Below are 13,104 nucleotides of genomic sequence, written 5' to 3'. Positions count from 1 at the left end.
ATAATTTAGTTAGCTAATTACGTTATCCCATGCCACCCTATTCGTAGGCATGAATGTTTTCGTTTTGTGTACCACTGTTATGTTTTGTCAACTGTTTACAACTCATTTGCGAAACACTAATGCTAGGGATTGGACGATCTGTGTGTGTTTGGTTATGCCTGGGAAAGTTTGCTTGATACCGTCAGCCATTGGATTCATTTGTCGAAGAGGAGGAGGAATCGGATGTACATAAGAACCAAACCAGGGTCACCTTTCTTGTTTCTACACTTTTAGAATATTCCCAGTCTGTTAAGGTGCAATTCTCATTGTGGATTTGGTGTTAGCCGATCTTCGGCAGCTTGTGTTTCCACTTCACCCGCCTGCCACCCAAATATTCAGCGACAGATGACAGTGACAGGCAGGGTGTAGTTAGCTGTTCAGTGATAAGAGATAAACTGTGTTACGGCGGCTGTCAGACGCAGATAAAACTGACAATAACGGTCTAAACTCGGTAATGTAGTTGCATAAAGCTCTACAACTGCTCGGCTATGGATACGGTGCTTTGACCTGCCGGGCTATGGGACTAATGTTTCTCTTATGGACTGACTTAACAAGAAACGCCTCGACACCATCGTTTTCTGAATCTGACTGACCACTAAGTAACAAACATATATCTTTTAACTTTATCTATTATCAACAATTCAACTCCGACGATGCTGCTTTTAATTCGCCCGCCAAGGTGCCCACATGCAGTGCATTTGTTCAAACTCAAGCTACCGCAGCCGAGGATGCTGTGGCTGGAGCACCGTCTGAATCCCTCCGCTGCCTTCCGCAGGCAGAGACCGTCGACCGGGGTCAAGTCGTCAGTCCATCCGACCACCGTCTTCCCTTTCTGCTCACCCGGGCACTTCATGTCTGCCCTGTCCTGCAGTCCACTTCGGGGGCTTTCCATACTCCATTCACACACACCGACAGGCGGAGCACGGACAGTCACACACACACCTGTTGCCTTTGCCAGCTCTTCAGCCGCCTCTACACCTACACCAGCCGGACCAGCGAAGACCCAGACGGACACGGACAGGGAGCAGACACCGACCACGGTTCCGGTGGAGGATGTTAAAAGGATTTTGCAACTTGCTCACCCGGAGAGATGGAGACTGGCAGGTAAGCTGTGTGCATACTGAAAACCCGCTTATTTATCTGTCCTCTAGCCTCACCATATCTATGGCAAAAAGTCTATCCATCCACAACACATCTCCAATAGTGACTCTACTCGTTATGGTCTAGTGTTTAGATGTATCCCTGATGAGAAAATAACAAAAGGTGTAAAAATGTTCAATTAAGATAAAAAAGAAAAAAATGTCTTTGTAGGAAAAGGAAAGGCACGATTTTTGTCTGATGAATGCTGCATATACTGTAGTTAGTCCAATATGCAGTGGTTAGAGCTAATAGAATCAAATTTTACTTATTATTTACCTGTATGTGTTACCTTGCTCTTCACCTAATTATAGAAGGGAATGTGCACACACAACTACTTTCCTGCAGCATAATTTTCCATTACCACACAGGAGGAAGATTTTCATTTAATCCACACAGGAAAACATTTATCAATATTTTTGCTTGGTAAAGCTGGTCTTGTATATTACAGCATTTTATGTTGGGGAAGTACAAAACCACAGCAGTGGGACACTGTGGGGGACACTCAAGACTGCTTCCCATATGTGTCTTCAGTGGCTGTGAGTTTCATTGTAGCCTCTTCTGACTTTAATTGGAGACAGGTTCTACCAGATTGGAAACCTTTACATTATGTCAAATTCTATTCATCATTACCTGGTAAAGGCTGCTCTGCTACTCTCAGCTGTTTATGATGTTAATTTGGAAAGCTGGTTTTAAAATACAGTTCAGGTTTGAAAAACAATCTCAAGGATCCATCAGGTTTTGCTGGAAAACCCCTTTAAAACACGAAAGTGAAAGCATCCTTTAATGCGTTGTAGCCTTTGGGTTTGCTTTCTACTGTTATTTGTTTAAATAAAACCATTTTTTGTTGTGTTTTTCTTGTATCCACATCAGCTGGTTTAGGGTTCCTAACTGTCTCCAGTGCAGTAACCATGTCAGCTCCATTCCTCCTGGGTAAAGTGATCGACACCATTTACACCACTGGAACAGACACAGAGACAATGGCAGCCTCCCTGACATCATTATGCATCATGCTGACGGGAGTGTTCCTGTGTGGGGGGGCAGCCAATGCTGCCAGAGTCTACCTCATGCAGACTTCAGGTGAGATCAAGAAACACCGCCACTAAACACAAACTCACCGATGTCTGCATTAATGAGTAGTTTGTGAGGAATCTATGTACCTCTCTTCCAGGTCTTCGTTTTTGCTTTAGTGTGCATTATAAAGTATAGAAAACAATTCTAACTTCCAGTAAAACTTCCAGTGTCTTAGTACTAAATACTCTGAATGACTGATGTGGAATATTTACAGTATTTACAAGTTAGACGAGAAGACCACTCTCATTTCTGTGTGATAAGTATAAAGTAAGAGCCAGGAGACGGTTATTTTAGCAGACTGGAATAAGGGGAAACAGCCAGCCTGGCTCAGTCCAAAGTTTAACAAATACACACACCCACACCTCTAAACTCACTGATTAACATTATTTATCTTGTTTGTTTATTCTGTACACAAGCTGGAAAATGTTGTGGCTGTAATTATTTCTTAACGGCAAACAGTACTATTTTCTTTTTTTCTTTTTTCTTTATTGAATGGCTGGGACGATTAATGACTTACCAAAGATGGGATTGATTCATTTTGTGATTAATAATTAATCAATTAATCAAGTAACTGTCTTATTGCAACAGTCTCCTATCTCTATTCTCCCCACTTATTTCTTTTCTTGCTTCAGGCCAACAGATTGTTCGTAATCTCCGGGTCGCCGTCTTCTCCTCCATCCTCAGACAGGAAGTGGCATTTTTTGACAAGAGTAGGACCGGCGAGCTTATCAACCGCCTCTCTGCTGACACAACCGTGGTGGGCCGCTCGATCACTGATAACCTGTCAGACGGGCTGAGGGCCGTCGCCCAGGCAGCTGCTGGTGTCAGTATGATGGTGAGTATGTCCCTCAGAATGGTCAGCTGTGGTTGGTCAGCATAGGTTTGCATGTTGAACCAGCAGGTATCTTTTATTATATAATATGTGGTGAAATAAATGTGTTAGCTATTTTATTACTGATTTTTTTTTTATACTTTAAGATTTAATACTACTATTGCAAACTAAGCGCACTGTAAGTCTGACTTTTACAAAACACTAATGTAATTTAATAACAGAGTAAGGTGTGTGCGTGAACAGTGTTGTTCAGTACAAGGAAGTAGTTAGGATTTTCTTATCTTTCTATTCTGAGACTATAGGACTGTTGGGAAACAGGTTTCCAAATATACTTCTCGTAAGGTCAATACAAAGAAAACATATGCGTGTGTATGTGACAGCCTCATCTGACCACATTCTGTCACCAGTCTCAAACTTTTGTTAGGGTGTCTACCTATCTGTGTACAGAAAGATCGTTAAACACAACACATGCTTATGACAAAAAAATTGTCCATACAAGAAAATCAAATGATTTCCTGGTTTAATTAACATCCAAGGTAATGAATGGACATGACTCATGTAATTATGGATTACAGCCAATTAGTGTGAATGTTTTTCTGTCTCTCTCCCTCTCTTTTCTTTTCTAGTCTTTTATTTCCATTAATTGCTTTTTTTTCCTTTTTTCTTACTCTCTCTCCCCTTGTAGTTCTATGTCTCCCCCAGTCTTGCTTGCTTTGTGTTGCTGGTTGTTCCTCCTGTGGCCGGTCTTGCTGTTGTCTATGGCAGATACCTCCGCTCCATCTCCAAATGCACACAGGATGCACTTGCACAAGCCACACAGGTACAGTGAACAGAAAAACACAGATCAAAATTAAATTGTTTGAATTTTGTGCATTAGTTATTTTTGTGGGCATTTATTTGTTTCATAATTGCATTTTTGGTGATAGAAGTTTATAATAGATAAAGTTGCAATAAGATGGTTTGCATGTGTGTGTAGTTGGCAGAGGAGCGGATCAGCAACATACGGACGGTCAGGGCTTTTGGTAAAGAGCTGTCAGAGGTCAACACATACACACAGAAGACAGACCGTGTCCTCAGCTTGGCCAGGAAGGAGGCTGTTTTACGAGCGGGCTTCTTTGGAGTGGTAAGTTTGTGTGTGTTTGTGTGTGTGTGTGTGTGTGTGTCCTGTCAGTGAAGCAAACCAAATCCACAGTTAGGAAATCAACTATTGCAGGGAGGCTTCTCCTTTTCCCCCCCGTATTTCAGGTCACAAAACCACAGAACCTGACATGTCTGAATAGGACTGACGTTTCACCATTCTAAAAAAAAAAGAAAAGAAAAGAAAGTTTTATCCAATGCAAGGTGCAAGGTCAGAGAATACTTAAATCCATCTGTGTGCTTTAAAAGGTTAAGACAGTGTTGAAACAACTCAACCCAACTTTGCTTACAGCTCTCAAAACAGGGTTTTCTCTTCATATCTTTAAGAAATACTCACAGTAGCGGAATTTGTTGTTTGAGTGTAAACACCCGCCAACAACAAACCAGCTGTTTAAACACGGGGGAGGGTTTGCAGTTCGGTGGGCTAGGGATCTCATCGCTGCTTTTTGCAGATGATGTGGTCCTGATGGTGCCATCGGTCCGTGACCGTCAGCACTCACTGGATCGGTTCACAGCCGAGTGTGAAGCCGTTGCGATGAGGTTCAGCAGCTCTGAATCTGAGGTCATGGTTCTCAGCAGGAAACCGAGGGAGTGCCTACCTCGGGTAGGGAATGAGTCCTTAGTGAAAGAGTTCAAGTGCCTCAGGATCTTATTTGCAAGTAAGGGAACAATGGTGCGGGACATTGGCTGGAGAATCAGATCAGCGGGGGCATTCACTTTACCCCACCAAAGAGATTGACCTGTCAATTTTCAGGAAATCTATTTACCTGTTAATCAGACTATGAGAGAGTGAATGTAAGCTAGAGAGTCAATGAAGAAAGGGAGCAATGATAGCAAGGTCAAAGCTGTGAATGAGAGGACTAAAATGTTATTTTCTGATTGTTTCATCATGCTTACGTTCTAAAGCACAGATAAACACACACACAGCTCTGCACAACCCTGCAGGAAGGTGTTACATTGCCGTAATTTGTGTGGATGCAGAGCTTCATCCTGTCCCTGTATATGTGCACGTGTTGGTGAAATAAATGTAGGACAAACACGGCAATATGAACGGGCCGCACAGCTTGGGGTCTGTTATAGCCCATATACGTCCTGAACACAGCAAAATAAGAAGAAAAGGGAAAATACATGTCCCAAAGCTTTGTGAATAGGGTAATTATCCCTGCATATTCTACCCCCAGACTGTTTCTCTGATTCAGATGTATTAGATACATATTAATTTACACGTTTAGCAAACTGTAGTTCAGATATCAAGAGAGAGCCCAGTTAGCTTATCCAACAGGCTCCCAAATGGGCTTTAATCAGTATAATCAGTGCTGTTTTATGGAATAGCAGTGATGCCAGATGTTGAAGTAATCAAATAACCAGACGTGTGTGTTTGTGGTCATGTGTCTTTCAGACTGGTCTCAGTGGTAACATCATGATCCTGTCAGTGCTGTACAAAGGAGGGCTTCTGATGGCTAGCCAGCACATGACTGTGGGAGAGCTCTCATCATTCCTCATGTACACCTTCTGGGTGGGCATCAGTATTGCAGGTAAGGTCTACTTTCCTATTATGAGAATCTCCTTATCTGTATTGTTTACATCCTACGTACTGTGTGTGTGATGGCTCTCGGCTCAGTGTTTTACTGTTTGATGTGTAGGTCTGAGTTCATTTTACTCTGAGCTGATGAAGGGTTTTGGAGCAGGAGCCAGACTTTGGGAGCTGCTGGACAGAAAGCCTGAGTTTCCTCTAAATGGTCAGCAGACACTCACACACGCTCGCACTACATCAACGAGTACCCACTTTGTCCTGTAAACCCATGTCTAGAAAACAAAAGGGTTTTAATGGAATTGTTTCAGAATTATGAACAAGTATTGTTTGGTAGATCTTGACTAGTACAGAAAAGTGCATGACAGGGAATTTCACATAGTCACAATCCTCTCTATGTGTAACTAGATGTTACTTCTACCACATGGTAATTTGCTGTCAGACGTTACTTCTGTATCTTTATATAACTGATTTGAAAGACTAACTTCTTGCTTGAAAATTATGCAGATTTTTATTTGTTGTTGCAAAACAGAGGTCAGCAGATGTAAAACAGCCCAGTCAGTTAATAAACACAATGTATAATTTACATTTTAAGTTGGAATAAAATAATCAAGTTCTGTATTTCCTCTAAATGTCCTTGTTCGTTCATTTTATATCTTCTCATTTACTGTAACAAACCAATCCAGTAAGTTAAACATAAGTAAAGGTTCTATCTTTGTGTCCGTTTCCCTCCGCTCCTCCACAGAAGGCCTCATGCTTCCTTCAGACCAGCTGAAGGGTCGGTTGGAGTTCTCTGATATCTCCTTTGCCTACCCGACCCGTAAGGAGGCTCCTATTTTCCAGAACCTCAATCTGCTGGTCCCAGCTGGTACCATCATGGCTGTGGTGGGACCCAGTGGCTCTGGGAAATCAACCCTTGTCTCTCTGCTCCTCAGGCTGTACGACACTGATGCTGGTGAGAGCGAGTCTAATGAGTAATCAGACTCACTAGAAATCTCAGAAACTCTGATGGCAAAGTGCTCATGTTATGTTTTTTGGCTTTTCCCTTTCCTTTATTGTCTTATATATTTTGTGCACATTATAGGTTTACAAAGTGACAAAGCCAAAAGTCAACCTCAAAGGGACTTACCATCTCCAACAGAACATACTGTTCACAAACTGCTCCAAAAGGCCCTAATGTAGTCCAGCCTTTACTTCCGTGACAAACATGGGCGTCACTTTGTAACACACAATATAATGATGCTCGCCTAGCTGCTAGCAGGTACGCCCTCATATTCTGTAGTCCTTACATAGCTACTGCTCATGTGCGACTCCCAACAAAGGCGGAACAGAAGTGCGATGCCTCACTCTGTAGCTAAAACAGAGAGCTCAACACACAGGGTGGAAAGAGGAGCTGCAGCAATGTGCAGTACAACAAAAAGTGTTTTTTGAAAATTAAACCACATAAACCTATTCTGATACAACCTCTAAATACAATTATGAACCTGGAAAGGAACATAATATGAGCACTTTAAGATGGCTGTTTAAACTCTGAGAATAACCCATTTTCTCCAGGTATCATCACCATAGATGGTCATGACATCAGAGATCTGAATCCCTATTGGCTCAGGAGTCACATTGGAACTGTCAGCCAGGTAATAAATGAATCTTTAACCTGTTCTTAAACAACAGATCTCACAGCACATGCATAATCTGAACATATTGAGAGCCCTTGAGTGAAGCTTGTCTTCTCGCCTCTCTCCCAGGAGCCCGTGCTGTTTTCTTGCTCTATAAGAGATAATATAGCATACGGTGCAGTGGACCCAGAAGCTGTGACCACAGAGGACATCTACAGGGCAGCCAGAGTGGCCAACGCCTTTAATTTCATCCAGACCTTTCCTAAGGGCTTTAACACCATAGTGGGGGAGAAGGGAGTGCTGTTGTCAGGTGAGGAACGGAGGCAGAGACACCACAGAGTTATCATCAACATCTACTTCACTGTGGATGCAAGAAAGCAGTTGGAAGGGTTGATAATACTAAGGATGATATTTGTTTTACATGAGCCGTTTACACATTTTCATGTGGTATTTACTTTCACATGGTTATGTGTATTTGTTCAGTGTTGGGAAGGCTGCTCATTTTTTCTTTTCAAGAATTATTTAAACTCAATAATGCTTTCGTATAAAATGTTATGCTTAATTTGCTGTGTTTTATACATTAAAAGTAAGTAAATTCAAGACATTTATTTTAGTTATTTTTGTATTCATATTTTGTCACATAGCAGAGTTATGGTCAGTTATTATTTTTCCATTCAGAACATGAAAAGCTTTTTAAAACCACTCTTTTAACTATTATGGGTCTGTGCATACAGCTGACACAGAGGGCCTATTTAGACAAAGCCTTTACGTGTGTACATGGTTAACTTGTGTTTGTTTCTCAGGTGGTCAGAAGCAGAGGATAGCAATAGCCAGAGCTATGCTCAAAGTGAGTACAACAACTTGGTCATTTTATTGTTTATTAGTGATGGCAAACTAAAGCTTTCTGAACCAGTGAAGCTTTCAATCCAATTGTAGTGAGGAAAAAAAAAAAAAAAAAAGTCCTCAAAGCTTCAGAACTCTAATGAGGACATCTGGTGGTGAAAGGAAGGATAGCATTGTGTCTCAAACTGTTTCACAAATATTAGCCATGAATGTCTTTGATTCAAAGATAAATACATCTTGAGTATGAATTCATGGATAAATAAATAATTACATTAAATAATTAAGCCTGTTTTGGACCTTAAATAAAAATGTAATTGCCTTCTCTACAAAAAAAAACAAAGTGAGGATTTTAGTGGTGTTTGTAAACAAATACATCAATTTGGGAGGAAAATGAATAAAGAACACATTGCACATTGCACACACATTCCTGTGATTATATTGAGTACGTAGCCTAAAGCAGCCTTGTCTCCTCAGCCAAACAGGTGAGATAGGCAGTGCAGAAGGTGTAGGCTATTTGAGAAATGTAATCGAATTCTACTGCCAGTGTGGTGTTTATAGAAATAGTTTGAGTCAATTAGTGGTGCTATGACAGTGACAACGACATACTTTGGGACAATGAAAGTGCTTGGGACAGTTAACAAACAGTGATGGTACTTATGGACAATAACAGTGCTCGTGGACGGGTCAGGGGGATATTGTGCTTGGTGACAAGTGTTTGTGGGAATAGAAATTAAATAATAAGTAATTTTTATTCAGAAATAGAGCTTTTTCCACTGTTCCAGGGCTGAACCTATTTCTTTTCTTGCCGACCACTTCACCAGCTTTAGAAAAAAAAACTGACATGGCACAGAGGATGCAGGTGTGCACAGAATAGTATGAGGCCAGCACATACAAATGAATTGCTATAAACTCCGATACAAAGCTCCATTCCAAATTGGTTCATGTCGTCAATACATGCCTCAAAGCACGGGGTTCATGCGCAACATCCCTATTGTTTAGATACATCTGGAGAAAGCACAACCCTGGTAATAACCACCTGCACATGCCATTTGTTATCCATTAACAGGAATGCCTTTTCCAGTCATTGCTCCAAACATCATATTCACTGAACCACAAAATCACTTTAAAATGTCAAGTTGACCCAGGATTTGCTCAGCTTTCCTTTTTTTTTCTGTAAAACCTACACGATCAACACTATTTGTGTTCTCTCTCCACAGAATCCTAAGATCCTGCTGTTAGACGAAGCTACCAGGTGAGAAAGACAGAGACTTAAGAGTTGTTGTTGAAATCCGCTCACAAAACTTCTTTACCTACAATACTTTCACTATCTTGTTATCTTTCTGGTTTTATTTACTCATCTGCAAAGCACTGTGGATATTTAAAAAAATGATGTTGATAATAGAGCCTTCAAAAACAGTTTTCTATTGTGTTGGTTAGAGATGCATCTTAGGTTGTATTGTTGAAGGAAACCCTAAACAACCATGTTTCCTTAGTGCATTGGATGCTGAGAATGAGTTCTTGGTCCAGGAGGCCTTGGAGCGTCTGATGGAAGGTAGGTCTTTTCCGTCTCTCCCAGTCAACATTTTCACAATAAAGCTTCAGTTCTGCTTCTACTGGCACACTTTTTGTTTCTCTTGACTTATTATTCCCTGCCTCTCTCACCCATTCCACAGGGAGGACAGTTGTGATCATCGCTCACCGTCTGTCCACCATCCAGAATGCGAACGCAGTTGCTGTACTGGACCAGCGGCGTATAGCCGAGTGTGGCCAGCACACGGAACTGCTAGGAAACAGGCAAGGACTGTTCAGAAAACTGATGGAGAAACAGGCGTTTCTGCAAGATGAACAGAAACGGGCACTTCAGTGAGAGGACAGGGAGTACAGAGGAGTGGATGAGGAAGAGAGAAAAGACAGGAGGTGAGACCAATTCCTGGGAAGAAGTGTATATATACAGGGATATTGCCTGGAATTTATAGACATTGATAAAAGCTGAAGGAAAGCTGAACTTCATCTGTACGGACTACAGATACACAGTTGAGAGAGAGGAGAACGGAAAATCACTGAGAAACATGAAAGGGGTTTCTTAAATGCTGCAGGTGTTTTTTCACTGTTTAAAGGACTATTTGGCACCACATGAAGAGCCTTTTGGGAAGGAAACAAACAGGGTAATCCACAGCAAAGACCTAAGAACTGAAACATGGATCAGAGAGCTCCTAGAGGTGCTTTATTTTTAAAATATCTAATTCTACACTAAAACACATAATATCATAAATAATTGTCACTACCATAGTTTTCAAGGAAAGCCAAAATCATGTTTTAAATAGGTTAATGCAACGGTAAGAATCTGATGAAAATGACTTTCTTTCACTGTAGTCTGTTATCACTTGATGATTTTTATAACCTAACCAAACCAAAAACAGTCCAGTATCATGTACAGAACTGCTAAATGTGTATTTGTGTTGACATCGTGAATTTTTAAAACTTGAAGCTTACATGCCTTTTACAGTCATTTTGGGTTTAAGCACACCAAATGAAGCAGCTATTTGTGTTGTTGTAAGAAAGAGGGCTGAACACTATAAGGACATGAAGTCATTGTATGCCCAACTGCCATGAAACAGGTAAGTCAATGTCCACTGCTGAGCTGCTACACTTCTAAAAACATTATTTCTCTCATCAAGGATTTGGTCTCAGTTGATCACATTTACATACAATGTGTTTAGATTCAGTGTTTTTTTCTCTGGGTGTGACAGCCCTAAACTGCTCAACTTTTATATGTCAAAAAAAAATAAAGTGACTTGGGAAAGTTGATTGAGGCCTGCTAAACAGCCTTTCTTCTGGTAGATGTTCTGCTGCTCTCGGGGAGGAAGTGTAGATGAGACATGTCATCAAAGTCAGAGCTGGTGTGTGTCATGACCCCCCCCCCCCTACTTTAACAATTATCCCTTTGTCTAAAATCACTAATCCTTTAATTTTTTATCTGGTTTTGTAATCTCGGTTAATGCCATTTTTCTTGGTCTATTCTTTTAACAATGGTGGGAAAAAACTGAAACAAAAAGCAAACCTGAAACCATCACTACTTAAACGTGTGTGTACAGCATTTCTGACCGCATACTGTTGACCACTGTGTCTGTCAGTGTGTGACGTGATCGTCTCTTCCATGCTCTGTTCATTGGTCAGTGTTTACAGGGTGTGCACTTGGCCAGCATTAAATTCTATGTAAACAGCCCCACAACCACATACATGTTAGCCAGCTAAATATACAGGAGCCGGCTTAGAGGTCCTGGCTAAGAAGTAAGAATTCTTCTCAGTAAATAATTACCTGGCGAATGCCCATTTCACTGCTCAGGGGGAATCTGGAGCGGAGTTTTAACACCAGACAAGCAAATGCCTTTAGTTTGGATTCTCCACCGCTCTCAAGAGACTGTAGATTGGTTTGTTTCTAGAATTGCTTGTGAGAAACAACTAGTTGTCTGATGAGAAGCTTTAAGCAACATTGCTTTGCAGCACAGGATATGTGCAAATATTCCGAAATGATCACGTATTATTTTAGTCAATCTCTGTACTATAACAAAACTATATTTAAAACTATATTTCCCATATTTGTATTGTCTATTTCTTTCTTCTATGAATTATTGATTGCCTTGAACATTGTCTCTGAACATCACATATCCACATGTGTGGTTGTGGTTCCTGTGGAAGTAAGTTGGTTATATTACCAAACCCTGCCCACTCAAATTAAATTGAAATAATTCATGTTTTGTTAGTAAATCACCTCACCACTCGCTGTAAAGTAAACACTGATGGTGCTCGTAAGTTTGCCAAATAATGATACATCCATGTGTTTTAACAGATCACAGAAGACTGCAGTTTCTTTTTTTTGTAACTTGTATAAGTTATAAATAATATTGCCTAAATTATGTATGATAGATTTTGAATTCTTTTTTTGCTTGCTAAATTATTATATGTAAAAGTAATTTAAGTAAGATGTTAATAGTTTTTATTTGTAGAAAAACTTGTTTGTTTAGGAACATACAGTGTACACTAGTATTACATTGGATTAAAAACATTTATCTTTTTTTATACAAGTAAAGATAACATTGGGTTGGGTATACCCATAGGATATTTTATTTCTTAAAGAGTTATTTTTATTTTCTTAAATCGTCGTTGCATTGCTTGTTCCAGATAAATTAAAAATAATGAATAAATTAAATCCCTGTTTTTGTCTCCCAGCTGTGTTTCCATGCAGTATGTCAGGCTGTCAGTAGGTGGCGTTGATGCGTCATGCCTTGAGCTACAGCTTGGCTCAGAAGTGTTCACTGCCCAGGTTGGTGGGACAATGTTCAGTCAATCCATCATACCAAAATAACACTTCTTGGTGTTGGTGGTGTGAGGAATGTGTATTCAGCTGTTGGTAGGTTGTGTTGACAGTGCAGTGAGCTTCTCATGCAACTAGACTCTTCACATTGTCCCATCTGCTGGCACGTAGACGGGTCATGGCAAAGAAGTGAATGAATGCAATTGATTGACTTATTTGGTGAGTGTTTGTTGCTCTTGTGGGGCAGGTTGAGAGTCTATCAAGATAAATTCAGGATGTGTCAATCAACCTATTGAGCTCATCAGTTGTATGTTTGACGTGTTCGAAAAGGGATTTAAAAGTACAGGCACAAAAGGCAAAGACCTTCTATAAAATACAACTGAAGAAACTGAAATATCTTGTGAATTATGCTCTCCCTTTAGCCATGTTCATGGGTGTTCATTCTTGACCTTTTGTGGTCGTATATGATAAGGAGAATCAATTTTTGATTTGAGATAATTTTCACTATGTTCCTTTGGACAGTGTAATATCTCTGTGATCAGTAACTAATATCCCTTTCCTTTGAGTATTGTTCTACTTA

At 40.4% G+C, this 13,104-nt stretch overlaps 1 protein-coding gene across 1 annotated transcript; it reads left to right on the top strand.

The window, feature by feature from the left end:
- Positions 1-177: 177 nt before the first annotated feature.
- Positions 178-12,205, top strand: abcb10 (ATP-binding cassette, sub-family B (MDR/TAP), member 10). The gene is made up of 14 exons (XM_034887010.1): positions 178-1,143; positions 2,050-2,256; positions 2,883-3,085; positions 3,768-3,902; positions 4,059-4,205; positions 5,619-5,754; positions 5,863-5,958; positions 6,496-6,705; positions 7,305-7,384; positions 7,496-7,676; positions 8,170-8,213; positions 9,427-9,461; positions 9,703-9,761; positions 9,883-12,205. The coding sequence occupies exons 1-14, from the start codon at positions 693-695 to the stop codon at positions 10,074-10,076; spliced, it is 2,178 nt and encodes a 725-aa protein (XP_034742901.1). The 5' UTR covers positions 178-692; the 3' UTR covers positions 10,077-12,205.
- Positions 12,206-13,104: the final 899 nt, after the last annotated feature.

This window comes from Etheostoma cragini, chromosome 1 (assembly GCF_013103735.1).
Source record: "Etheostoma cragini isolate CJK2018 chromosome 1, CSU_Ecrag_1.0, whole genome shotgun sequence".
NCBI lineage: Eukaryota > Metazoa > Chordata > Actinopteri > Perciformes > Percidae > Etheostoma > Etheostoma cragini.
The sequence above is the reverse complement of the archived record's forward strand: the minus strand, read 5'-3'. Positions and strand labels throughout refer to the sequence as shown.